This window comes from Cetorhinus maximus, chromosome 7, assembly GCF_964194155.1.
Source record: "Cetorhinus maximus chromosome 7, sCetMax3.hap1.1, whole genome shotgun sequence".
Taxonomy (NCBI): Eukaryota; Metazoa; Chordata; class Chondrichthyes; order Lamniformes; family Cetorhinidae; genus Cetorhinus; species Cetorhinus maximus.
In genome coordinates, this window is record NC_135885.1 from 111397507 (window position 1) to 111424470 (window position 26964).

Genomic DNA, 26964 nt, shown 5'->3' on the forward strand with positions numbered 1-26964 from the left:
GAATACCTTGGGATTTTCCCTACTTTTACCAGCCAGAGCGTTCTCATATCCCCTCTTTGCTCTCTTAATTGCTTTCTTACGCTCCACTCTGAACTGTCTGTACTTCACTAATGCCTCTGCTGATTTGCTCCCCTTCTACCTGCTAAAAGCCTCTCTTTTCCTTCTCATCGTAACCTGAATATCTCTGGTCATCCATGGTTCTCTGGGCTTGTTACTCCTTCCTATCACTCTAGAGGGAACATGTTGAGCCTGTACCCTCCCCATTTCCTTTTTGAACACCCCCCACTGTTCCTCTGTAGATTTCCCCATAAGTAGCTGTTCCAAGTCTACCTTGGGCAGATCCTGCCTTATTTTATTAAAATCCACTCTCCTCCAATCCAAAACATTTTTTTGCAACTTGTTGATTTCTTTGTCCATAACAAACTTAAACTGTACCATGTTGCGGTCGCTATCACTAAAATGCTCCCCCACCACCACCTCAGCCACCTGTCCGGCTTCATTTCCCAGAATTAGTTCCAGCACTGTGCCGTCCCTTGTTGGACCCTCTACATATTGACCTAAAAAGTTCTCTTGTACACATTTCAAGAAATGTACGTTTGTACATTTTTATTATGTTAAAGACACTGTATAAATATAAATTGTCGATAACAATTGTGTAACTCAGGACTCACTTGTTCAATCTGATTGCTGTGTGCTCAAAATTCAAGAGGTTCAAGGCCACCTCTAGCAGTTAATCTAGGATTTCATACTGTGCACAGTATAATTGCAACATAGTGAAAAACCTGACTTTAGAATAGTTCCACTTTTCATGCACTGGTTCTTTTTGCTCAGTTATGTGTTTAATAAGTAAACTATTGTTTTTATTCATTTTTAACATGTCAACCTAATGTTCAAAAACTTTGAAATACAATATCACACTTTCCATTGTGTGCTTGGATTTGTGAATCCTGAAATATACTGAGTGTGACAGAGGCACATTAAAATTGAAAGTATATGGCCTAGAAAATCCATTCATCCTGGCAAACTCCTGACAGAACTTAACTCCTCACTTCACATTTTTTATCCAGAATGGCTATTCACTCATGAACAAGGCCCTTGCTATCCACAACTTATTGACATCTTGGCTTTGACTGAAACTTGGCTTATGAATGGTGCCCCTCACTGAAGCCTCCCTATTCTGATGTATGTTCCACCACCTGCCTTGTCTGAACTGCTGTGATGGCAACGGAGCCCATATCACTTAGACACATCCAAATCTCTTTCACCATTCCCATGGCACCCTCTGGTCCTTAAAGCACCTCGCCTTGCTCCAGCCCTCTTTCCTTTGCTTTAAAAGATTTGGAGCTGGATATTCAGTCTGGAGTCGGGAGCTGAAGTAGTATCAGTTCCAGTCCCAATCCTGCATGGCGTGTTCCAGACATGGATTTTTATCTGGATTTTTAAATGGCCAGGCCAATTAATGGCCGGGAGGGGGCTTAGCTTGTTATAGATCCTGTAATTAGCCCTAATTTCCCTCAGCTGGCTATGTGTTGCTTATGGACAGGTAGCTGTTCTAACCCCAACCCAGCCTCTCCAAAAATGGGTTGGGATCGTGGTGCTGAATTGGTACTACAGCCAGCGGAGCAAAATTGTAGGCCTGCCCACCTCCGATTCTGACCCCGATCGGGCGCTCGATGTTTACCACATCCCCAAGCCCCATCCTGAGTTTCTCTCCAAAATATCTCACATCTTTCCTCCTTCTGCCCCTGCTTTGAGCAACTGCCCATCCTTATATTATTTTCAATCTGCACCTCCGCTCCCCTTTGTCTCTCTTGACCCCTCCACTATTTTTAATTTGCCACTCTGCTTGTCCAGCATTCAATGTTGGATGAGCAGTTTTCTCCAACTATATACTGGGAAGACTGAACCCTTTATCTGAAGGCCCTGCCACAAACAGAGGGCCTTGGCCACTAGTTTCATTTCTCTCCCTGGCAACTGTTTGAAACTGAGCCAGAGAATTTACAATCTTGACGTTTTTTTTGACCGAGATGTGCTTCTAACCATATATCTGTTCGCTCATTTAAGACTGCCTGCTTCCACCTCTAACATCACCTGACTCTGACCCTGCCTCAGCTCAATTGCTTAAACCCTCTTTCATGTCTTTGTTACTCATTTTTTTCAATGCATTCCTGCTGGCCTTGATCTTAACTTGCTCTGTTCACCCTTGTATTTTACATTGTCTCCTGATGCAGCAACGCCTCAGTTTTGAAATTCTGATCCTTGTTTTTAAGTCCCTCCGTGGCCTTTCCCCTCCTTATCTCTGTAATCTCCTCCAATCCTTCAAGCCTTTAAGGAATCTTGCACATTCCTGATTTTAATTGCTCCATCATTGGCAGCTGTACTTTCAGCTGCGTAGACCTGAAGTTCTGGAATTTCTTCCCCGCTGCTATTGCTCTGTCTCTCCCTTTGCATTGTTCCTTAAAACCTTTTTGCAACAAGCTTTTGGTCATTTGTCCTTGTATTTCCTTAAGTGACTGGGTATCAAATTTTGATTGATGCTCATGTGAAGTGTCTTGGGATGTTATGCGACACTAAAGGTGACATATAAATACAACTTTTTGACTGTTTAAAAACTCTCCATAATCACAGCCTCTCCTTTAATCTGTCATCTTCCATGGTCTTTCTACTCTGTTGACTTTAATCACTGACATGGTCAACTCCTACCTCACCATCCATATCCTCCAATTTTCCTCAAGACATATATCAGTCAACCTCCCCATTCCCCACCACCCTCTTCCCCATCCACCCTAACTCAGCCTTTGATTCCAAAACCTCATCCTGTGGCCTCAAGTCCATTAACTGTTATAATATATCCCATTTAACTTGGCATGTATTTTTTGATTATGCATCAGTGAAGCACTTTGCCCTACATTCAAGGTACTATATAAATGTGAATTTTGCTGCTGCACTGGGACTTTGGTGGAATCTGCTAGAGTGGCTAGAAACTAGGCCAGGACCTGGTTACACAGAGTACCTTGTGTCACTTTATTCCATGTGTCCTTTCGAGCTTTGGGCTGTTCCAATAATTTCCAGCCTTGTAAGGAGTGTTGGGGTGATTTTGAGCCTGGAGTTCCCATGTTCTAGGTCTTTAGAACGACCTAAATTGAGGATACATCCTCAATCAATGATGGTGCTGGGGCTATGTAGGGATCCATTTTGGATTAAGGCTTGAATCCCCAACTAAAAAAAAAATCCTTTTTAATTAAGGGGCTGCTAGGGATGGAGGGCTTTGATTAAAGTGTGAGGGAAGGTGGGGTGTGGGGGGAGGGGGGTGGAGGGGGAAGGGAGGGGGGGGTGGAGGGGGAAGGGAGGGGGGGGTGGAGGGGGGGTGGGGGGGAAGGGGGGGTGGAGGGGGGAAGGGAGGGGGAGGGGGGGTGGGGGGGGAAGGGAGGGGGTTGGGGGGGGAAGGGAGGGGGGGGGAGGTGCATGGCTGCCATTTTCTTTTTCCTCCCCAGCTTGAATGCCTCTCCCAGACTTCCTGGTAGATGCTTGAAATATGGAGTAGGCACCTACCATTTGCAAGCATATAAAGGAGCCTCCCATCATCATGGAAAGTTTGCCAGTATCAGTGGTGGAGGTACCTAGTATGTGCAATCCTAGAATAAGTGACAGTATTGCTGGCCTGTGGAATGCAGGGACTATTGTGTTTAAATATGACTTTTCATGTGTTGGTTAGTCCTTGAAAATGTTTCTGTTGTTCCTGGATTTTCATAAAAAGCATGACGGTGGTAAGGGAAGTTTTTTACTTTATCCACCTGATAACCTGCACGCATGACAACTGAAATCAGCTGGAATAATCCACCTGAGGACTGATAGATAGAAACTTTCATGTGTAATATTTGTATTTGAAATTACATTTTTCAAAGTTTTTAAATGATAACAGTATAACTTCAAAGATTTAATGGGTCCATTTTATGAGATGATGCTTGTGGAGCCTTGCCTTATAAAAGTTACTATATATTACTGGTAGGAAGATACTCAAATCTCTCTCTTATGCACTCATGTGAAACAGGATCTTTTATCTGATGCCTTTCAATTAAATTGAATGGGAGTAGGCCTTGCAAATAACAATAGAAACCAAAATAAATACATCCGGCTGACAACGTAAGAAATAACGAATGCAACTAAAGAACAAAATAACCCTTGTTATTTACAAACTACCTGTTGACATTAATTTAGAATAATAACTTTGTATATTTCAGGCACTTCGTCTCAGCAATGTTGCACTGGCAAAAACAACGACAGGTCAGATAGTAAACCTGTTATCCAATGATGTAAACAAGTTTGATCAGGTGATTAGTACTCCGTGATTATTGGGGGATAGGGAGGGGTGGAGAATGTCACAATTCATAATCATTCTTTTTCCCGCCTCGTAAGTGCAGCCAGTCTTCCTGGTTTAAAAACAATTAAATTTTGGACAAATGTACATTACGAATACTGTAATGAATGTTTTGTATAATGGAAGATGAATAAAATAAATAATACATAAACTAAATTGGCGACTCATTAAATGTGATCCTCAACAGTATGCGTAAGGCAACTTGGAAAACATCAAGATCTGAATCTTCCGGTCAGGGGCAATGGTCTGCGCATGGCCTCTGCCTGCGAAGATTCTCCCGACCTGACGCTACTGAATGTTTCCTCCAGGATCTTCTGATCCCGGCTGTCAAAGAAATGCACAGTGTAGCGCCCCCCCCCGGGGAACTTTGTTGGAGCAGAGCTTTGTTGGGGAACCAGCTGCCGTATTCTGCTAAGTATTTAAAGGTCCAGTCTTTTAATGAATGTTAGTGAATGGATAAGTGAATGGGTGAGGTGGGCTGGGATCAGCCGGGTCCAGTCGTAGTCAGGGGCAGTAGTTGGGACCCGGTCATGAGAGGTAGTTGGCTTGGCTCTTTGCGGGGGCAGGGGAGGTGATAGTCAGGTTGGTGAAGGTATTGGGGTATTTTTGGGTTGGAGGAGTAGTTGAGTCTGATTGTTGGGGGAGCAATTGGGTCTGGCCGGGGGAGAGGAGGGAATAGTTTGGGTTTTCGGAAGGGGAGGGATAATTGGTGGAGTCGGTTGTGGAGTTACACAGGCTTTAGACCAGGTTTTAAACTGCCTAGCATTTCCTGGGTAGCTATCCAGGTCGTGTAGATTTGTTCCAAGACTCTAACTCTAGTTCAGGGTTGGAGACATTCATGGAGGATCCTGGGGAGCAGGGCAATTGTTCATCGTAAGTTTAAACTTCCTGGGCAATACCATACATCCAAGGTCCATGCATCAGGACTTCCACAGGGCCCTGATGTGTTTCTTGTATCATATGTCCGGTCTCCGGGTCAGAGACTGGAAGATTAGGCCCAAATCATTGTTAAACCTGGGGCAGAATTTTTACCTTGTTGGGCGGGCTTGGCGGGCAGGCCTGGGAGCAGCCGCGCAACGGACTGCCACCCGCGATCAGGCCCCGACCACGATTACATGCAGGCTGACCAATTAACGGCCAGCCAGCGTGAAACACGTGCTTATAACCTCAGCGCTGCTGGGGTGGGGTGGGTGGAGCGTGAGTGCTGAAGTGTGCGCTCAGTGAAAGCTCCCTGAAGGCACAGAGATGCCTCAGGGAGCTGAAGATTTCGAATATTAAAAATAAAGAATTCAAAAATAAGGAAAACATGTCCCCGCATGTGACTCTGTCAAATGAGCACGGGCATGTTAAAAATAAGTTAAAAATTATTTTCTTTAATCACTGTTCAAAACCTCATCCCACCCGTGGATGAGGTTTCGCAAAAAATGCAAAGGCCGCTTGGCCTATTCGCTGGCCCACCAACGATGAGGTTGGACGGGCAGGGAAAATTTCACTTTAATTAATTAATGGGCTTAACAGCCCTCTTAATTGTTGGCAGGCACGCGCAGGAATCGGCAGCGTACCCACCAATCGAAATATCACACGCTATTTCACGCTCATGCGTATTGGGGGTGCGCCTGCATTCCAAGCGGAAAACCCTGGCCCTAGACTTTGGCAATTGAATATTGGTGAGACTGAGTACAATGCATAGTTATGTTTTACAACACTGTAACTCACTCTAGCTTTGTTGCATGAATCCTGTCCTACAACAAGTGACTCTTGTTTATCACCCCCATAGTCACGGCGCTAGATTAGATTGGCTTTGTGTCTGCAACATGATGAACTCAAGATCCTTGCCCTTGTTAAAAGCCTAAGCCTAAGCCCAATCCCATGGGATCCAAGGCAAATTGACAAATTGGATCCAAAATTGGCTGAGAGGCAAGAGCAAAGGGTGGTCAATGGATGTTTTTGTAACTGGATGGCTGTTATCATTCGGGTTGCATAGGGCTCAGTTCTAGGCCCCTTGGTTTTTGTAGTAAATGTCAATGATTTGGGCTTGAATGTAGAGGGTATGTTTAAGAAGTTTGTAGCCGGTACAAAAATTTGATGTGTGTTTATTAATAAAGAAGAAAACTGTAGACTGCATGAAACTATCATTTGACAAGTCAGATGGGCGAGACAGTGGCAAATGGGGTTGAATCTGGAGAAGTGTGAAGTAATACTTTTGGGGAAGGCTAGCAAGACAAGGAATACACGATAAATGGTTAATACTTGATCTTATTAGCTGAGGCATAGAAAATAAGATCTGGGAGATTATGCTGAAACTGTATAAAACACGACTTAGGCCACAGGTGGAATATTGCCTCAAGTTCTGGTCACTGCTCTATAGGAAAGATGTGATTACACTAGAGAGGAGATTTATAAGGATGTCGCTGAGATTGGAGAATTTTCGTTCCGAGGAAAGATTAGATAGACTAGCATTGTTTTCTTTGGAACAGCGGAGGCTGAGGGGAGACCTAATTGAAGTGTTTACAATTATGAAAGGTCTACATAGAGTGGATAGGAAGACCCCTATCCCATTGGTTGAGGAATCCATAACTAGTAGCATAGATTTTGGGTAAGAGGAAGGAAGTTTAGAGGAGATTTGAGGGAAATGCTATCACCCAGAGGATGGTGGGGATTTGTAACTCACTGCCTGAAAGAGTTGTAGAGGCAGAAACCCTCATAACATTGAAAATGTAATTGGATTTGCACTTGAAGTACAGTAACCAACAAGCCTATGGAGCAAGAGCTGGAAAGTGGGATTAGGTTGGATAGCTACTTGTCAACCAGTGCAGACATGTTGGGCTGAATGACCTCTTTCCATGCTGTCAATATCTATGATTTTGTGATTTCTGAGTTTATTAATTACTCCGTCATCATCTCCTTCAACTCCAGACCCATGTAATGGGTCAAAGATGCTTTATTGGAATAAATTATCCTTGGTGCTAGTGACAGAGGAACCAGGTTGGTTTTTTTTTTAAAAGGTTATGAGTAATATATTTGAAATTCGGATTTTTCCAAGTATAGTCTATTTGCAGGAAAATTCTTAACATAATATTTTGAACCTATGACCTGAAATAATTGATAAAAATATGAGTGCTTAAATGTTTGCCTAAAATTTATTTTTAGCATGCTAAGTACTTGTGTGCTAATATACCACACTGCAATTTTAGTGTCTATGTTGTTAGCTTAACAAATCGTGTGTCTTTATGTTATAATGCTTTGTGTGTAATTTTCCTCTTAAGTTATAGTTTTTTTCCAAAAATTACTTATTTTTTAATGCTGCTTGTATTTTATCCCAACTGTTAAAGGTAACCATATTCCTGCATTTTCTATGGGTTGGACCGTTGCAGGCAATTGCAGTGGTAGCATTGCTCTGGCAAGAAATAGGACCATCTTGCCTGGCTGGAATGGCTGTCCTTCTTATCCTGATGCCCACACAAACCATTTTTGGAAAGTGGTTTTCAGTACTGAGGTATGATAATTTTCCAAAAGCCTTCTTTCAAAATTAATGGGGATTACTGATTGTATTTTTGTACTCTTGATTGAGTGTTTTTATGAGGTAACAGAGAAACAGGCAGGTAGTTCAGGAGTCCCCTGGGGTCCCGCTCACAAATCGGTATTCCATTTTGGAGGCTGGTTCCTCCAGGGAGTGCAGACAGAGCCAAGCTTCTGGCACCACAAGCAGCCTGCCTGTACAGGAGGGGAGGAAGAGCAATAGAAATAGGGGAGTCTATAGTCAGGGGAACAGATAGGTGCTACTGTGGCCGTCAACTTGACTCCAGGATGGTGTGTTGCCTCCCTGGTGCCAGGGTCCGGGATGTCACTGAACAGCTGCAGGGCATGCTAAAGGTGGAGGGTGATAAGGCAGAGGTCATGGTACATGTTGGTACCAATGACATAGGTAGAAAGAGGGATGAGATCTTGCATCGAGAATTCAGGGAGTTAGGCAGTAGACTAAAAAGCAGGATCCCTCGGGTTGTAATCTCTGAATTACTCCCAGTGCCACGTGCTAGCGAGCACAGAAATAGGAGAATAGTGCAGATGAATATGTGGCTTAAGAGTTGGTGTGGGAGGGAGGGTTTTAGCTTCCTGGATCACTGGGACTGTTTTTGGGGAAGGTGGGACCTGTACAAGCGGGACGGTCTACATCTGAACCAGAGCGGGACTAACATCCTTGTGGGCGAGTTTGCTAGTGCTGTTGGGAGGAGTTTAAACTAATTGGGCAGGGGGAGGGTACACAGAATGTTAGCAGAATAGGGACACATCATAATACAGTAAAACAATAAAGTCAGAGGGTGTACAGCTGCATTACATTTCAAGGGAGTAAGGCAAGGCTGGATGGCCTCTTTTAATGCCAGGAGTATTATGGGTAAAACGGATGAGTTAAGGGTGAGGATTGACACATGGAATTGTGATATAGTAGCCATCACTGAGATGTGATTGAGGGAAGGGCAGGATTGGGAGCTCAACATTCCGGGATATAGAATCTTCAGGCGAGACAGGGGAGGGGGTAAAAGAGGAGGAGGCATTGCATTATTAGTTAAGGAGTCAGTTACTGCAGTAAGGAGGGATGATATCTTGGAGGGGGCATCGAATGAAGCTTTGTGGATAGAGCTTAGGAATAAAAAAGGGGCAGCCACATTGTTAGGTGTATATTATAGACCCCAAAATAGTCAGCGGGAAATTGAGGAGCAAATATGTGCACAGTTTGTGGAGGTGTGTAAAAACAATAACAATAGGGTAATTATATTAGGTGATTTCAACTTTCCCAACATTAATTGGGATAGACATAGTGTTAAGGGCTTGGATGGAGTGGATTTCTTGAAGTGTGTACAGGAGAACCTTTTAGGTCAATATGTAGAGGGTCCAACAAGGGACGGTGCAGTGCTGCACCTAATTCTGGGAAATGAAGCCGGACAGGTGGCTGAGGTGTTGGTAGGCGAGCATTTTAGTGATAGCGACCACAACATGGTACAATTTAAGCTTGTTATGGACAAAGAAATAGACAAGTTGCAAAAAAATGTTTTGGATTGGGGGAGAGTGGATTTTAGTAAAATAAGGCAGGATCTGCCCAAGGTAGACTGGGAACAGCTACTCGTGGGGAAATCTACAGAAAAGCAGTGGGGGGCGTTCAAAAAGGAAATGGGGAGGGTACAGGTTCAACATGTTCCCTCTAGGGTAATAGGAAGGAGTAACAAGCCCAGAAAACCATGGATGACCAGAGATATTCAGGTTACGATGAGAAGGAGAAGAGAGGCTTTTAGCGGGTACAAAGGGACCAAATCAGTGGAGGCATTAGTGGAGCACAGAAAGTGCAGGGTGGAGCTTAAGAAAGCAATTTGGAGAGCAAAGAGGGGATATGAGAAAGTTCTGGCTGGTAAAAGTAGGGAAAATCCCAAGATATTCCATAAGTAGATCAATGGGAAGAGGATAACCACATAGAGTAGGGTCCATTAGGGACCAAAAAGGCAATTTATGGGTGGAGCCAGAGGACACCGGTAGAGTGTTGAATGAATACTTCACATCTGTCTTCTCCCAAGAGAATGAGGATGAAGGTATGGAACTCGGGGAGAGAGACTGCGAGGTTCTTAAGCAAATTTATATAGGGAGTGACAAGGTATTGGAAGTGTTGGCAGGCTTAAAAGTGGACAAAGTTCCAGGTTTGGATGATTTGTGTCCCAGACTGCTGAGGGAGGCAAGGGAGGAGATCGCAGGGGCTCTGACCTAAATTTTTAATTCCTCTCTGATCACGGGCGAGGCGCCAGAGGACTGGAGAACAGTTAATGTGGTTCCGCTATTTAAGAAGGGTTGTAGAGATAAGCCAGTGAACTACAGACCAGTGAGTCTCACGTCAGTGGTAGGGAAACTATTGGAGAAAACTCTGAAGGAGAGTATCTATCTCTACTTGGAGAGGCAAGGTTTGATCAGGCTTTGTCAGATGGAGGTCATGCCTAACAAATTTGATTGAATTTTTTGAAGAGGTGCCCAGGTGTGTAGATGAGGGTGGTGCAGTTGATGTAGTTTATATGGATTTCAGCAAAGCCTTTGACAAGGTCCCACATGGGAGACTTATAAAGAAGGCAAATGCATATGGGATACAGGGTAATTTGATAAGGTGGATTCAAAATTGGGATAAAAACAAAAAACTACTGCGGATGCTGGAAAACCAAAACAAAAACAGAATTACCTGGAAAAACTCAGCAGGTCTGGCAGCATCGGCGGAGAAGAAAAGAGTTGACGTTTCGAGTCCTCATGACCCTTCGGCAGAACTGAGTAAAGTTAGGAGAGGGGTGAAATATGTTTCTTAGCTTATATTTCACCGACTCGAAACGTCAACTCTTTTCTTCTCCGCCGATGCTGCCAGACCTGCTGAGTTTTTCCAGGTAATTCCGTTTTTGTTTTGGATTCAAAATTGGCTTAGTTGTAGGAGACAGAGGCTGCTGACAGAAGGCTGCTTTAGTGACTGGAAGCCAGTGTCCAAGTGGCGTATCACAGGGATGTGTGCTCGGTCCCCTATTATTTGTCATTTATATAAACGACATAGATGACTATGTGGGGCGTAGGATTAGTAAGTTTGCAGGTGACACAAAGATTGGCTGGGTGGTTAACAGTGAGGTTGAGTGTCTTGGACTACAGGAAGATATAGACGGGATGGTCAAATGGGCAGATAAGTGGCAGATGGAATTTAACCTTGAAAAGTGTGAGATGATACACTTTGGAAGGAGTAACTTGACAAGGAAGTATTCAATGAATGGCATGACGCTAGGAAGTTCTGAGGAACAAGGGGACCTTGACGTGTGTGTCTATAGATCTCTGAAGGCAGAGGGGCATGTTAGTGGGGTGGTGAAAAAGGCATATGGGACACTTGCCTTTATCAATCGAGGCATAGATTACAAAAGCAGGGAGGTCATGTTGGAGTTGTATAGAACCTTGGTCGCCACATTATAGGAAGGATGTGATTGCACTGGAGGGGGTGCAGAGGAGATTCACCAGGATGCTGCCTGAGATGAAACATTTAAGCTATGAAGAGAGGTTGGATAGACTTGGGTTGTTTTTGTTGGAGCAGAGACTGAGGGTTGACCTGATCGAGGAGTACAAGATTGTGAGGGGCATGGACAGGGTGGATAGGGAGCAGCTGTTCCCCTTAGTTGAAGGGTCAGTCACAAGGTGGCATAAGTTCAAGGTGAGGGGCAGGAGGTTTAGAGGGGATGTGAGAAAAAATTTTTTACCCAGAGGATGGTGACCTGTGCTGCCTGGGAGGGTGGTGGTGGCGGGTTGCCCCACATCCTTTAAAAGGTATCTGGATGAGCACTTGGCATGTCATAGCATTCAAGGCTATGGGCCAAGTGCTGGTAAATGGGATTAGGTAGGTAGGTCAGGTGTTTCTCACGTGTCGGTGCAGACTCGATGGGCCGAATAGCCTCATCTGCGCTGTGAGATTCTGTGATTCTGAGACAGAAAGCTGGAAACTACAGGCCAGTTAGCTTACATCTGTCATTGGGAACATGATGAAAGCTATTATTAAAGATGTTATAGCAGGGCATTTAAATAAACTGAAGTTAATTAAACAGAGTCAACATGGTTTTGTGAGAGGGAAAACATGTTTAACCAATTTATTGGAGTTCTTTGGAGTAACATGTGCTGTGGATAAAGGGAAACCAGTGAATGTACTGGTCTTAGATTTCCAGGAGGCATTTGATAAGGTGCCACATCAAAGGTTATTACGGAACTTAAAAGCTCATGGTGTAGCTAACATATTGGCATTGATAGATTGGCTAGCTAACAGGAAACAGACAGTAGGCATAAATCAGTCATTTTCTGGTTGGCAAGATGTTAACGAGTAGTGTGCCAAAGGAAGCAGTGCTGGGGCCTCAACTTTTTTCAATTTATATAAATGACTTGGATGAAGGGATGGAAAGTATGGGTATTAAATTTGCTGATGACACAAAGGTAGGACAATTAGCATGGGCTTTAAATCCTAGCCTAACCAGTGATGCCCAGATTCCATGAACGAATAAAAAAAAAAGTTATGAAGAGGACATGAGAGTACAAAAGGATATAGATAGGTTAAATGAGGGTTAATAGAGCAAAGATCTGGCAAACAGAGTATAATGTGGGAAAATGTGAAATTGTCCATTTTGGCAAGAAGATTAAAAAAGAAGCATAATACCTACATGGTGAGAGTTTACCAAGCTCTGAAATGTAGAGGGATCTGGGTGGCCTAGTGCATGAATCGCAAAAGGTTAGTATGCAGATACAGCAAGTAATTAAGAAAACTAATAGAATGTTATCGTTTATTGCAAGGGGAATTGAATAATAGGGAAGTTATGCTTCAGTTATACAGGACATTGGTGAGACTACATCTGGAGTACTGTGTACAGTCTTGGTCTTCTTATTTAAGGAAAAATGTAATTGTGTTGGAACAGTTCAGAAAAGGTTTGCTAGACTACATTGGAGAGACCAAATGCAGACTGGGTGACCGCTTTGTGGAACACCTTCGGTCTGTCCGCAAGCATGACCCAGACCTCCCTGTCGCTTGCCATTTCGACACACCACCCTGCTCTCATGCCCGCACGTCCGTCCTTGGCCTGCTGCAATGTTCCAGTGAAGCTCAACGTAAACTTGAGGAACAGCACCTCATCTTCCGATTAGGCACTTTACAGCCTTCCGGACTTAACACTGAGTTCAACAACTTCAGATCATGAACTCTTTCGTACATCCTCACCCCCTTTTTGATCCCCCTTTTTTCTAATAATTATTATATATTTTTTTAATATATTTTTATTTTCCCACCTATTTCTATTATTATTTTAAAAATTTATTTCCATCCATTGTTTTATCTCCATCTTTTAGCCTATTTCGATCCCTTCCTCCCACCCCCACTAGGGCCGTCTGTAACTTGCTCATCCTGCTTTCTACTCTTAATGTCACCATTAGCACATCCTTTAGCTAATATCACCACCGTCAACACCCCTTTGATCTTTTGTTTATGACATCTTTGGCAATCTCTTCTTTGCATCCGCCTATCACTGGCCCTCTATCCAGATCCACCTGTCCCACCCCCCTTAAATAGCTTATATTTCACCACATTTCTATTTCTCTTTAGTTCTGATGAAGAGTCATACAGACTCGAAACGTTAACTCTGCTTTCTTCTCCACAGTTGCTGTCAGACCTGCTGAGTTTTTCCAGCAATATTTGCTTTTGTTTACTAGACTCATACCTGGAATGGGCGGGTTGTCTTATGAGGAAAGTTTGAACAGGCTAAGCTTGTATCTGTTGGACTTTAAGGGTAAGAGGTGACTTTATTGAAACATATAAGATCCTGAGCGATCTTGACAGAGTGGATGTGGATAGGATGTTTCCTCTTATGGGAGAATCTGGAACTAGGGGTCACTTTAAATATAAGGACTCGCCCATTTAAGACAGAGTTGAGCAGAATTTTTTTCTCTCAGGGATGGTGAGTCTTTGGAACTCTCTTCCTCAAAAGGTGGTGGAAGTAGAGTCTTTGAATATTTTTCAGACAGAGCTAAATAGATTCTTGATAAGCAAGGGGGTGGTGAAAGGTTATCGTGGGTAGGTGGGAATGTGGTGTTGAGGTTACAATCAGATCAGCCATGATCTTATTGAATTATTGAGGTTAGAGGGGCTGAGTGGCCTGCTCCCCCTAATTTGCCTGTTTGTAACTAAATATTGTTGAATGCAGAAGAGCAATTCATCTTCTGGACATCCTTTTACAATGCTGATCAATTTAGTGGCCACTTGCCTTTTAAGAGCAAAGCCCTATTATCAATCACTGCATTAAAAACATGCTTAAATTATCATAAAATATCAAATTATGACATCTGAAGTTAGCAACAACTTTTAAACTTACCCGGTCAGCAGGTTCTGATTCTAGAACAGTTTTTCCCCATGATTCATGGACCGTCTGACCTGACATGATTTACACAGGTTTTGGAAACCCACCTAACTCACTGAAAATTTCAAATCTCAATGAAAATTTCAAACTCAATGAAATATAAAATTGAGGCAGGCAGCAACATAGGACTTAGGAACAGGAACAAGATATTCGGCTCTTTGAGTCTGCTCTGCCATTCAATAAGATCATGGCTGATCCAGTTGTGGTCTCAACTCCACTTTACTGTCATGGAAGTCCCGAAGTCCGTTTTCATGGGCGGTCAAAATGTTGGCCAGCAGGAATTGGATGGCAATTTTCGGCCCCTCCTGCCACCGACCGATGCAGATTTTCCCCACGTTGGGTTGGCTAAGTCTGGCCCTAAATAAGGGAGAAACTATCTCTAGCTGTTGAAGGGCCTGCAACCAGATGGTGCAGATTTAAGGATTTTGGTATAAGAGCTAAAGGTGGCATGAGGAAAAGAAAATTACAAAGTGGGTTGTTATCATCTGGAATGCAGTGCATGAAGGGATGGTGGCAGTAGATTCATTGGTAACTTTCAGAAGGGAATTGAATAAATACTTGAAGGAATATGTTTTCAGGATTTTGGGGAAAGGGTAGGGTAATGGGATTAATTCAGTAGTGATTTTAATGAGCTGGTGCAAGCATGATGGACCAAACAGCTTCCTCCTTTGCTGCCTTCTGTGATTCAATGATAAGATGTATGTTTGTATATATGTATCAGAACTGTTTCATGATTTGTGCTTTTTTTTTCTATAATTCCTGAAGATTAATAGACTATTGCAAATAACTTTGAAAATAAATTTAATTTACTAAAATGACTTAAAATACATTTTCTTTCCCTGAATTCTTCATAGGGGCAAAACTGCAGTGCTGACAGATAACAGAATTCGTACCATGAATGAGGTTATATCAGGAATGCGAATCATCAAGATGTACGCATGGGAAAAGCCCTTTTCAAATTTGGTTGCTCAAATTAGAAAGTAAGTTTTTTCTTAACAATGTACACTTTAACCCTTCCAGTCTGGAATGCTTGGGACCAAGTCATTTCTGGATTTCAGAATTTTCTGGGCTATAAAATGAAGTTAGAATGCCTAACCACAAGTGCGTGATCTGAAAAACAACGTAGCTATAAATATTTACCTGATGCAGAAAACCATGATAAAACATTATAAAGTAGTAACAAAGTACTGTACCTTACATGTTTCTGCTCCCAAAGTACTGTACTAAAATGATGCCATGAGTTGCTTGTGTCTGCTCAAAAAAATTCTGGACAACTGGTGTTTCCGAACAAAACATCTCCAGGCTGGAGAAGCTACAGTGTATTACCATTTAATCATTCAGTAAATATTAACTGATAATCTGGGTCATTCTATATGAAAGTTATTTATGAAGGGTAACTTAACTGGTTTAAAAATTAACAGTCTAGGAAACAAAATGTGTGTTTCTGAATTTTACACACGCACACAAATATGTGTGTGAAGCATCTGTTCCACAAACTAGATTTTGTAATTATTAAAAGGCTGGGCTACAGTCAGGACAATAGCAGCCATTAGCACATTCTTATGCTTGTTCCTGAAGTTTCCAAAAATGGCGAGGGATCATGTGAGAACATTGAATCTGAAGTTATCAGACTTCATATCTGAACTGTTTTAAAATATGTTGGACTGTATAGCCGATGAGTACTGCCCTCCCGGAAGCTCTCTCAATGCTTTTCAATTTCTCGGCATATCTCATCTTGCTGGAAATAGTATTTTATTCTCAAAAGGGTTCTTTCCAGTTTCCCTTTCTCTTCCCCCACGCCCCCTCCTTTCTCCCCACAATGTTCAATGAACATCTCCTTTCACTGGAAACCTTAGGAAGGACAGCACCTAGGGTTACCTTGCAAGGAAAAGGAAATTTCCATTATATATTAATACAAAGGAAGGGGGGGATACCATTGTTTTTGTCAGTATTTGCATTTTTTTCTAAAGCACAATCCATACTTTGAATCCAGTCTCCATTGGAAGTGCAATCTGTCTTTTTTGAGAGAGAAAAGATCTGAGTTATTAACCTTTTTAATGGGAAATAGCATCCCTCAAATTAAAAGCACGACAGCTCCATGCCAATATAATCACGAAAACAAAAGCAAAATACTACAGATGCTGGAAATCTGAAATAAAACAGAAATTACTGGAAATACTCAGTAGACCTGGAAGCATTTGTGGAGAGCGAAATGTAATGTTACAGTTTTAGAACCTTCTGTCAGAATTGGCAAAAGTTAGAGATATAACAAGTGTCAAGTGAGTAAAGAGACAGGGGAAGGGGGGAAATAATAAAAAGGAAGGTCTATGATATGATGGAAGGCAGATGTTGAGGAACCATTGTCATTGTCTCCATAGAAACTGTTAAAGTTTACAGAGAAACTTGAACACCCAGTTTTTTACTGAACGAAGCCACAAGATCCCATGGTTCAAAACAAACAAATTTTACCATACAAGAATCATGTAAAGCAAAGACTACTAAATAAACACTGTCTTAAATAATTTCTTGCACTTTACATCGAAAAGCACAATAAAATGCAATCAGAGATACTTGAAACTAAAACCCTCAACTGAACCTTCCCTTTCAGACGAAGTCTCCCTCGCCCACAGAGAGCCTTTCATAGGAACATATGAAATAGGAGCAGGAATAGGGTACGCGGCCCCTCGAGCCTGCTCCGCCATTCAATAAGATCATGGCTGATCTGAATGTAACCTCAACCCCACATTCCTGCCTACCCCCGATAACCTGTCACCCACTTGTTAATCAAGAATCTATCTAGCTCTGCCTTAAAAATGCTCAAAGACTCGTCTTTTGCAGAGGAGAGTTCCAAAGACTCTCAACCCTCAGAAAAAATTTCCCCTCATCTCTGTCTTAAATGAGTGACCCCTTATTTTTAAACAATGACCCCTAGTTCTAGATTTTCCCACAAGAGGAAAACTCCTCTCCACATCCACCCTGTCAAGACCTCTCAGGATCTTAAAGGTTTCAATTAAGTCACCTTTTAATCTTCTAAATCCCAGTGGATACAAGCCCAACCTGCCCAGCCTTTCCTCATAAGACAATCCGCCTATTCCTGTTATTAGTCTGGTTAGCCTTCTCTGAACTGCTTCTCGCGCATTTATATCTTTCTTTAAATAAGGAGACCAGTGCTGTACACAATACTCCAGATGTGATCTCACCAATGTCCTGTACAACTGAAGCATAACCTCCCTACTTTTATAATCAATTCCCCTCACAATAAATTATAACATTCTATTAGCTTTCCTAATTACCTACTGTACTTGCATACTAACCTTTTGTGATTCATGCACTAGGGTACCCCGATTCCTCTGAATCTCAGAGCTCTGCAATTTATTTAGATAATAACCTTTTTTATTTTTTTTGCCAAAATGAATTATTTCACATTTTCCCACATTATACTCTATTTGCCAGACCTCTGCCCACTCACTTAACCTATCTATGTCACTTTGTAGCTACTTATTGGGCTTTTGAAGATTATCCTCTTTCTTGGGACCAATTCCAAACATTTCCACAGCTGATTGTAAAGCCTGGCTCTCAGCTCAAACCTGACCTTCACTTGCAATTCCTGCACAGTGACTTAAACAAAATATTAGAAGCGCCCCTTGTTTCTAATAGCTCAATTCTCCTGGTCAACAACTTTTTTACCCATCCAGGCAGACTTTCTCTCTCTGCCTTAATTCTAAGTTGAATTGCTTGCTTTCACTATAAGGGTTCTTGTAGATTTCCCTGGTGAATAAAGTTAGTATTTTCTCTGCTTAAGGTGCAGGCCTAGCTAACATTTATCTCTTTTGCTCCCTTGACTCGGTGAGCTGCAAACTACACAAGACCAAAGCTGCAACTACCTCTGTCGGATCCCAAGCTGAACTGCTTGTTTCAGTGAGCAAACACACATAGATAAATTAAAACAAAGGAACCTCCCTAACCTCACAGCCTATCTCCATGGCAATGGAGTGTTCCAAACAGATATGTAAATTAATTATATTTTACCTTCAAAACCCCCTTTGATTCTGGGACCCACATGACTAATTTATTCACCAAGGAACTCTCTTGTTTACAAAGGTGCTTTTACCTTCTTTAATCAGGGAACTACGTCAATCCAAATCCCTTATTGCAATAACTGTCCTATCCCTGTCTCCTATCCCTACCAAAACCTCAAAGATGGGTTATCCATTGTTCAAGTCTTCTTCCTTCTAAGTACCCTTTGAAACTGTAATTACCCCGGGTCTTTTTGAACTGCACTTATTCAGGATTATTTATCAGTTTCTCAACCAAGTGTTTCCACTTCCATTTTACACATTTAACACTTCAGTTGTTAAAGCTAAAAGCTATACCTCTAAAACACATGAATTATGAAATTAGATATTCATAAAACTGTTCCTTTCTGTGACACACCGTTTTGCTCATCAATAACACACAATACTTGCTCCCAATTATATGAATTATAATTTCTGTTCATTGAGTTATTTTCCAATACCGAGGGCTTGTGTCAGAACCTTTCCTGCAGACAATTTCTGTGTTCTTGCAAAGCTAGAATTTCAAATATAGAGGAAAACATGTTTGTTTCTGTTATGCAAATGGGAGTTAACAGCACAATTTTATTTTGGTGTTACAATAAATACATTTTTCTGCACGCTTCACTTGTGCTACCTTTTTAGATGGACCATTTTTTTTGCTCTGAACTGTTGAATGGCTGTGCAGCACAGTGGAATGCATTTGTAATCTATTTTTTTTTAAATAGTCTCTATTATATTCCTTTTTCCCTAATATATACTGATCAATTTCTTAAAGCTGAAAATGTTACAAAAAATGCAGTGTCACATTTGTTTAAATCTATCAATCAGTTAGGCTGTCATTAGAATATTGTGTCTAGTTTTGGGAATGTTAAAAGGATGTCAAGATCATGGAGAGCAAGTGGAAGAGATTCACCAAGATGATACCAGATATGTGAGGTAAAAACAAAGTGCTGAAAAAAACTTAGCAAATCAGGCAGCATCTGTGGAGAGGAAAATAGAGGTAATGTTTCAAGACAATAGACTCTTTGGAAGAAGTTCCAAAGAAGAGTCATTCAACTCGAAACGTTAACTCTGTTTCTCTCTCCACAGATTTTTCTTATATTCGTTCATGGGATGTGGGCATTACAGGCTAGCCCAGCATTTATTGCCCATCCCTAATTACCCTTGAGAAGGTGGTGGTCAGTTGCCTTCTTGAACAGCTGCAGTCCAGTGTTGTAGGAACACCCACAGTGATGTTACGAAAGGAATTCCAGGATTTTGACCCAGCAGCAGTGAAGGAACAGGGATATAGTTCCAAGCCATGATGGTGTTTGACTTGGAGTGAAACTTTCAGGTGGCAATGTTTCCATGCATCTTCTCCCCTTGTCCTTCTAGGTGGTAGAGGTCACAGGTTTGGAAGGTGCCGTCGAAGGAGCCCACTGCCACGGTATGTCCATGGTGGAGGGAGTGAATGTTCATTGTGGTGGGCGGGATGCCAATCAAGCTGGCTACATTGTCCTGGATGGTGTCGAGCTTCTTGAGCATTGTTGGAGCTGCATTCATCTAGGCAAATCGAGAGTATTTCATCACGCTCCTGACTTGTGCCTCGTAGATAATCAACAGGCTTTGAGGAGTCAGGAGGTGAGTTACTCGCCTCAGAATTCCCAGCCTCTGACCTGCTCTTGTAGCCAATGTATTTATATGGCTGGTCCAGTTAAGAATCTGGCCAGGACGTTAATAGTGAGGGATTCAGCAATGGTAATGTCATTGAAAGTCAAGAGGAGATGGTTAGATTCTCTCTTGTTGGAGATGGTCCTTGCCTGGCACTTGTATGGCGCAAATATTACTTGCTACTTATCAGTCCATGCCTGAATATTGTCAGGCCTTGCTGCATATGAACATGGACTGCTTCAGTATCTGAGTCGTCGCGAATAGTAATGAACATAGTACAATCATCTGTGAACAACCCCACTTCTGACTTATGATGGAGAGAAGGTAATTGATGAAGCAGCTGAAGATGGTTGGGCCGACGACACTACCCTGAGGAATTCCTACGGCAATGGTCCATGACTGAGATGATTGACCTCCAACAACCACAACCATTTTCCTTCGTGCCAGGTATGATTCCAGCCAATGGAGAGTTTTCTCCCTGCCTCCCATTGATTCCAGTTTTGCTAGGGCTCTTTGATGTCACACTTGGACAAATGCTACCTTGATGTCAAGGGCTGTGACTCTCGCCTAACCTCTTGAGTTCAGCTCTTTTGTCCATGTTTGAACCAAGGCTGTAATGAGGTCAGGAGCTGAGTGGCTCTGGTGGAACCCAAATTGAGTGTCAGTGAGGCAAGTTATTGATGAGTAAATGTGGCTCGATGTCACTGTTGATGACGCTTTTCATCACTTTGCTGATGATCGTGAGTGGACTGATGGGGTGGTATTTGGCCATGCTGGATTTGTCCTGTTTTTTGTGGACAGGACATACTTGGGCAATTTTCCACTTTGCCGCATAGATGCCAGTATTGTAGCTGTATTGGAACAGCTTGACTAGTGGCACGACTAGTTCTGGTGCGTAAGTCTTTAGTACTACTGTTGGAATGTTGTCATGACACAGCCTTTGCAGTATCCAGTGCCTTCTGCCAATTGTCTGGAGACTGGAATATGTGATGCTGGGGTCATCAGGAGGAGGCGGAGATGGATCATCCACTTGGCATTTCTGGCTGAAGGTGGCTGCAAATGCTTCAGCCTTGTCTACTGCACTGATCTGCTAAGCTCCCCCATAATTGAGGATGGGGATATTTGTGGGACCATTTCTTCCAATTAGGTGTTCAATTGTCCACCACCATTCATGACTGGATGTGGCAGGACTGCAGAGCTTAGATCTAATCTGTTGGTCGCATGCTGTTTCCACTGTGGCATGCTAGTAGTCCTGTGTTTAGCTTCACCGGGTTGATGCTTCATTTTTAGGTATGTCTGGTGCTGCTCCTGGCATGTCCTATTGCATTCTTCATTACCATCACTGAATCCCCCACTATCAACATCCTGGGGGTTACCATTGACCAGAAACTGAACTGGACTAGCCATATAAATACTGTGGCTACAAGAGCAGGTCAGAGGCTAGGAATAGTGTGACGAGTAACTCACCTCCTGACTCCCCAAAGCCTGTCCACCATCTACAAGGCATATGTCAGGAGTGTGATGAAATACTCCCCACTTGCCTGGATGAGTGCAACTCCCAGAACACTCAAGAAGCTTGACACCGTCAAGGACAAAGCAGCCCGCTTGATTGGCACCACATCCACAAACATTCATTCCCTCCACCACCGACGCACAGTAACAGCAGTGTGTGCCATCTACAAGATGCACTGCAGGAATTCACCAAGGCTCCTTAGACAGCACCTTCCAAACCAATGACCAAGAAGGACAAGGGCAGCAGATAGATGGAAATAGCACCAACTGGAAGTTCCCCTCCAAATCACTCACCATCTTGACTTGGAAATATATTGCCATCCCTTCACTGTCGCTGGGTTAAAATCCTGGAACTCCTTTCCTAACAGCACTCTGGGTGTACCTACACCACATAGTCTGCAGCGGTTCAAGAAGGCAGCTCACTACTGCTTTCTCAAGTGCAACTAGGGATGGGCAATAAATACTGGCCCAGCCAGCGAAGCCCATTTCCTATGAATGAATTAGAAAAAAGATCCCCAGCTTGATGGTCATAGTAGAGTGGGGGATATGCCGGACCATGAGTTTACAGATTGTGGTTGTATGCAATTCTGCTGCTGCTGATGGCCTACATGGATGCCTGGTTTTCAGTTGCTAAATCAGTTCAAAATCTAACCCATTTAGCATGCCATACAACACTCTGGAGGGCATCCCCAATGTGAAGACTTTGTCTCCACAAGGACAAAGGTGGTTACTCCTAGCAATACTGTCATGGACAAATGCATCTGTGGCATGTAGTTCAGTGAGGGCAAGGTAAAGTAGGCTTTTTCCCTCTTGTTGGTTCCCTTACCACCTACTGAAGGCCCAGTCTAGCAGCTAGACCAGCACTGTCTGTTGTACTTCAGATTTCAGGCATCCGCAGTATTTTGCTTTTATTCCAGGGATGTGAGGCTTTAGTTAGAGGGGACCAAAGCAATGCGGCAGGACTGAAAAAATCACTGCAGTCCAAATGGCTCGTCCAAGCCATAAGAGATTAAATAAGTTGGTTTTGATAAGGTAACCAGAAAGAGACTATTTCATTTGGTTTGTAATTACAGGGTGCATGTTTACAACCATATTCAAAAAAATGAAGGAAGAGCTTGGGAGAATTTTTTTTATTGCACCAGTGGTTGTTAGGACATAGTACGCAGTTCCAGAAATTACGTGGAAACGGAATCCATAATAGCTTTTATAAAGAAAGTGGATTTTATCAAAATGCTGATGTGATGATCTGATTCATGTTAAAATGAAGTCTCGACACTGTACAAATGATTCACTCTGTAACATCGTTTCACACCGCAATTTCGTTCAAAATTGAATATTGCTGAGATATCAATGGACTACTCAGGTGGACGGAATGTGGTAAATGGAGTTCAATCCAGAGAAGTGTGAGGTAATGCATTTTGCAAAGTAGACAAGGCTTTGCATGATAAATAGTGGGATTCTATGATTCCATTATTTCTATGATTCTGTTAACCTACAAAGTTACAAGAGCTGGAAAGTGATTGGCTATTTGTTGGCTGGCATGACCTTTCTCCATGCAGTAAATTTCTGTGATTTTTACAATACTGAGAAGTGTAGAGGAACAGTAGGACCTTGGAGTGTATGTCCACAGATCCCTGAAGGTGGCTGGATGGGTAGATAAGGTGGTCAATATTTACCTTTATTAGCCATTGCGTAGAATATAAGAGCTGTTATGCTGGAACTGTATAAAACACTAGTTAGGCCACAGCTGGAACATTGCTTGCAGTTCTGGCCACTGGACCATAGGAAAGATGCAGTTGCACTGGAGAGCATACAGAAGAGATTTAGAGGATGTTGCCTAGATTGGAGAATTTTAGCTGTGAGGAAATACTGGATTGGCTGAGGTAGTTTTTTTTGGAATAGGGGGCTGAGAGGAGACTTAACTGAAGTGTATAAAATTAGAGTGATCTAGATAGAGTGGTTAGGAAGACCATAATCCCCTTGGTTGAGGGGTCCATAATCAGAGTCATGGATTCAGTGTAGGATGTGTGAGGTGTAGTGGGAAATTGAGGGGAAATCTTTTTGCCAAGAGTGTAGTGGGGATCTGGAACTCTCAGCTTAAAAGAGTGATAGAAACCCTCATCAATTCAAAAAGTACTTGAATATGCACTTGGAGTGCTGTAACTTGCAAGGCTATGGACCAAGAAACATAGAAACATAGAAAATAGGAGCAGGAGTAAGCCATTCGGCCCTTCGAGCCTGCTCTGCCATTCATTATGATCATGGCTGATTATCCAACTCAATAGCCTCCTCCTGCTTTCTCCCCATATCCTTTGATCCCTTTTTCCCCAAGAGCTACATCTAACTCCTTCTTGAAAACGTGCAATGTTTTGGCCTCAACTACTTTTCTGTTGTAGCAAATTCCACAGGCTCTCCACTCTCTGGGTGAAGAAATTTCTCCTCATCTCAGCCCTAAATGGTCTACCCCGTATCCTCAGACTGTGATCTCTGGTTCTAGACTCCACCACCGTCGGGGACATCCTTCCTGCATCCACCGTGTCTAGTCCTGTTAGAATTTTATAGGTTTCTATGAGATCTCCCCATATTCTTCTGAACTCTAGCGAATATAATCCTAACCGACTCAATCTCTCTTCATATGTCAGTCCCGCCATCCCAGGAATCAGTCTGGTAAACCTTTGCTGCACTCCCTCTATAGCAAGAACTTCCTTCCTCAGATAAGGAGACCAAAACTGCACACACTATTCCAGGTGTGGTCTCACCAAGACCCTGTATAATTGCAGCAAGACATTCCTTTTCCTGTACTCGAATCCTCTGGCTATGAAGGCCAACATACCATTTGCCTTCTTTACTGCCTGCTGCACCTGCATGCTTACCTTTAGCGACTGGTGTACGAGGACATCCAGGCTTCGTTGCATATTCCCCTCTCTCAATTTATAGCCATTCAGATAATCTGCCTTTCTGTTTTTGCTACCAAAGTGGATAACCTCACATTTATCCACATTATACTGCATCTGCCATGCATTTGCCCACTCACTCAGCTTGTCCAAATCACACTGAAGCATCTCTGCATCTTCCTCACAGCTCACCCTCCCACCCAGCTTTGTGTCATCTGCAAATTTGGAGATATTACATTTAGTTCTCTCATCTAAATCATTAATATAGATTGTGAATAGCTGGGGTCCCAGTACCGATCCCTGCGGTACCTCACTGGTTTATTCCTACTCTTTGTTTCCTGTCGGCCAACCAGTTTTCTATCCACCTCAATACACTACCCCCAATCCCATGCGCTTTAATTTTACACGCTAATCTCTTATGTGGGACTTTGTCGAAAGCCTTCTGAAAGTCCAAGTAAACCACATCTACTGGCTCCCCCTCATCAACTCTACTTGTTACATCCTCAAAAATTCCAGTAGATTTGTCAAGCATGATTTCCCTTTGGTAAATCCATGCTGACTCTGTCTGATTCTGCCACTGTTTTCCAAGTGCTCAGCTATTAAATCTTTTATAACTGACTCTAGAATTTTCCCCACTACCAATGTCAGGCTGACTGGTCTATAATTCCCTGCTTTCTCTCTACCTCCCTTTTTAAATAGTGGGGTTACATTAGCTACCCTCCAATCTGTAGGAATTGTTCCAGAGTCTGTAGAATCTCAGAAGATGACCACCAATGCATCCACTATTTCTAGGGCCACTTCCATTCCTCTGGGATGTAGATTATCAGGCTCCGGGGATTTATCGGCCTTCAATCCCATCAATTTCTCCAACACCATTTCCCTACTAATACTAATTTCATTCAGTTCCGTCCTCTGACTTAACCCTGTGTTCCTGAACATTTCTGGTATGTTATTTGTGTCCTCCTTTGTGAAGACAGAACCAAAGTATGTATTTAGTTGGTCAGCCACTTCTTTGTTCCCCATTATAAATTCCCCTGTTTCTGACTGTAAGGGATCTACATTTGTCTTCACCAATCTTTTTCTCTTCATATACCTGTAGAAACTTTTACAGTCAGTTTTTATGTTCCCTGCAAGCTTACCCTCGTACGCTATTTTCCCCTTCTTAATCAATGTGCAGGCAGGAGGGCTTTTAAACATTATCAGTTTCGGCTCAGAACATTTTTGTCACTCGATGAGCAGACTTCCAACCATGATGCCTTGATTTATCTTGATTACTGTTGTGCGGTTAATCAACCCTCTTCTTGCATCTGCGGTAGCAATTGCACTCACTGCTTCAGGAACCTCCCTCCATATGACCTGAAACAACTTCTTATGGGCCTTCCTAAATTCCGTTCACACAGCCTTTCTCCTCTAATCCTTAATTTAGCCAGTAAGGTATCTGCAGATGTATCTGTGAATCTGGGAGCCCTTACAGCTGCTGACCCCTCGAGATTGCTGCTTTCTGTCATTGTAGCCTACTCTGCAAAAACAGAGGCACTCCCTTGAGCTGCAGCACTTTATTCCCACAGCAGCATCTTGCATTTTCATTGGTGCCAACCCAATGAAGAACATATTACTGCTCCTAACTCTCCTTGCATCCATAATTAAGGTCCTGGATAGAATAGAACAAGGCTAGTGACAATCACATGGGTAGACAGAAATTCCACCCCACTATTAAAGCACCAATCAGAGTAAAATCCAGGCCATACAGAGCAAGAAGATTTACTTTATCTTTTCCTTATTTAGCCTTTCTTAAATGGAAACAACAATTCAATAAAGGCAAAGAGTGGAAATATCAATTATGATTCCTCTTTTTGACCATGATTCAGCGATCCCTGCTGCTGAAAATGTGTGTTTGATGGGTAAGGACAGAATCGGGTTTAGCCATTATTTCCTACCCACCATGAAGAGATCCATTAGTATTTTAATTATAGCAGAAGGACAAGGAACTACTACTTAAGCAAGGTGACTGGAAGACCTCATGGAACCATACCCCAATATCAGTCTCTTGTCTTAAGAAGATTAGTGTTAAGGAAGGAAATTGGAGGACAACAAGAAGAAAACAGTTATTTGTAGTTTTGGAGCATCGCTGCATTCAAAATTTAGTGTAACAATTTGACAAGTTTATAGAATTATTCTTCTGGTAGGTAATTTGCAGCATATTAGGAAAGTTACTTTTGCTGGGAAGTGTAAGTTTTGTTGTGTTCATTAAAAATGTGAAGTACTTGCAATTTCATTGGTATATCTAATTAGGTATTTAAACTAGATAAAACACTAGAGAACCATAAAAAAGTTACAGCACAGAAGGAGGCCATTCGGCCCATCTTGTCCATGCCAGCCTGAGGACACCCAGGTGCTCTTTCTAATCCCATCTCCCTGCACCCAGTCCATAGCCCTGCAGCTTACAGCATTTAAGGTGCAGATCCAGGTATTTTTTAAAAAGAGTTTAGAGTTTCTGCCTCTACCACCAACTTGGGCAGCGATTCCAGACACCC

The 26964-nt window shown here is 42.5% G+C and overlaps 1 protein-coding gene across 3 annotated transcripts in view; it reads left to right on the forward strand.

The window, feature by feature from the left end:
• abcc4 (ATP binding cassette subfamily C member 4 (PEL blood group)) overlaps window positions 1-26964 on the forward strand; it is a 405942-nt gene that overhangs the window by 69241 nt on the left and 309737 nt on the right. For all 3 annotated transcript variants that reach the window (XM_078545915.1, XM_078545916.1, XM_078545917.1), the window contains exons 5-7: window positions 4242-4331; window positions 7711-7874; window positions 15174-15299. In XM_078545915.1, the coding sequence (XP_078402041.1) occupies window positions 4242-4331; window positions 7711-7874; window positions 15174-15299 (380 nt within the window). The remainder of the gene's footprint in view (window positions 1-4241; window positions 4332-7710; window positions 7875-15173; window positions 15300-26964) is intronic.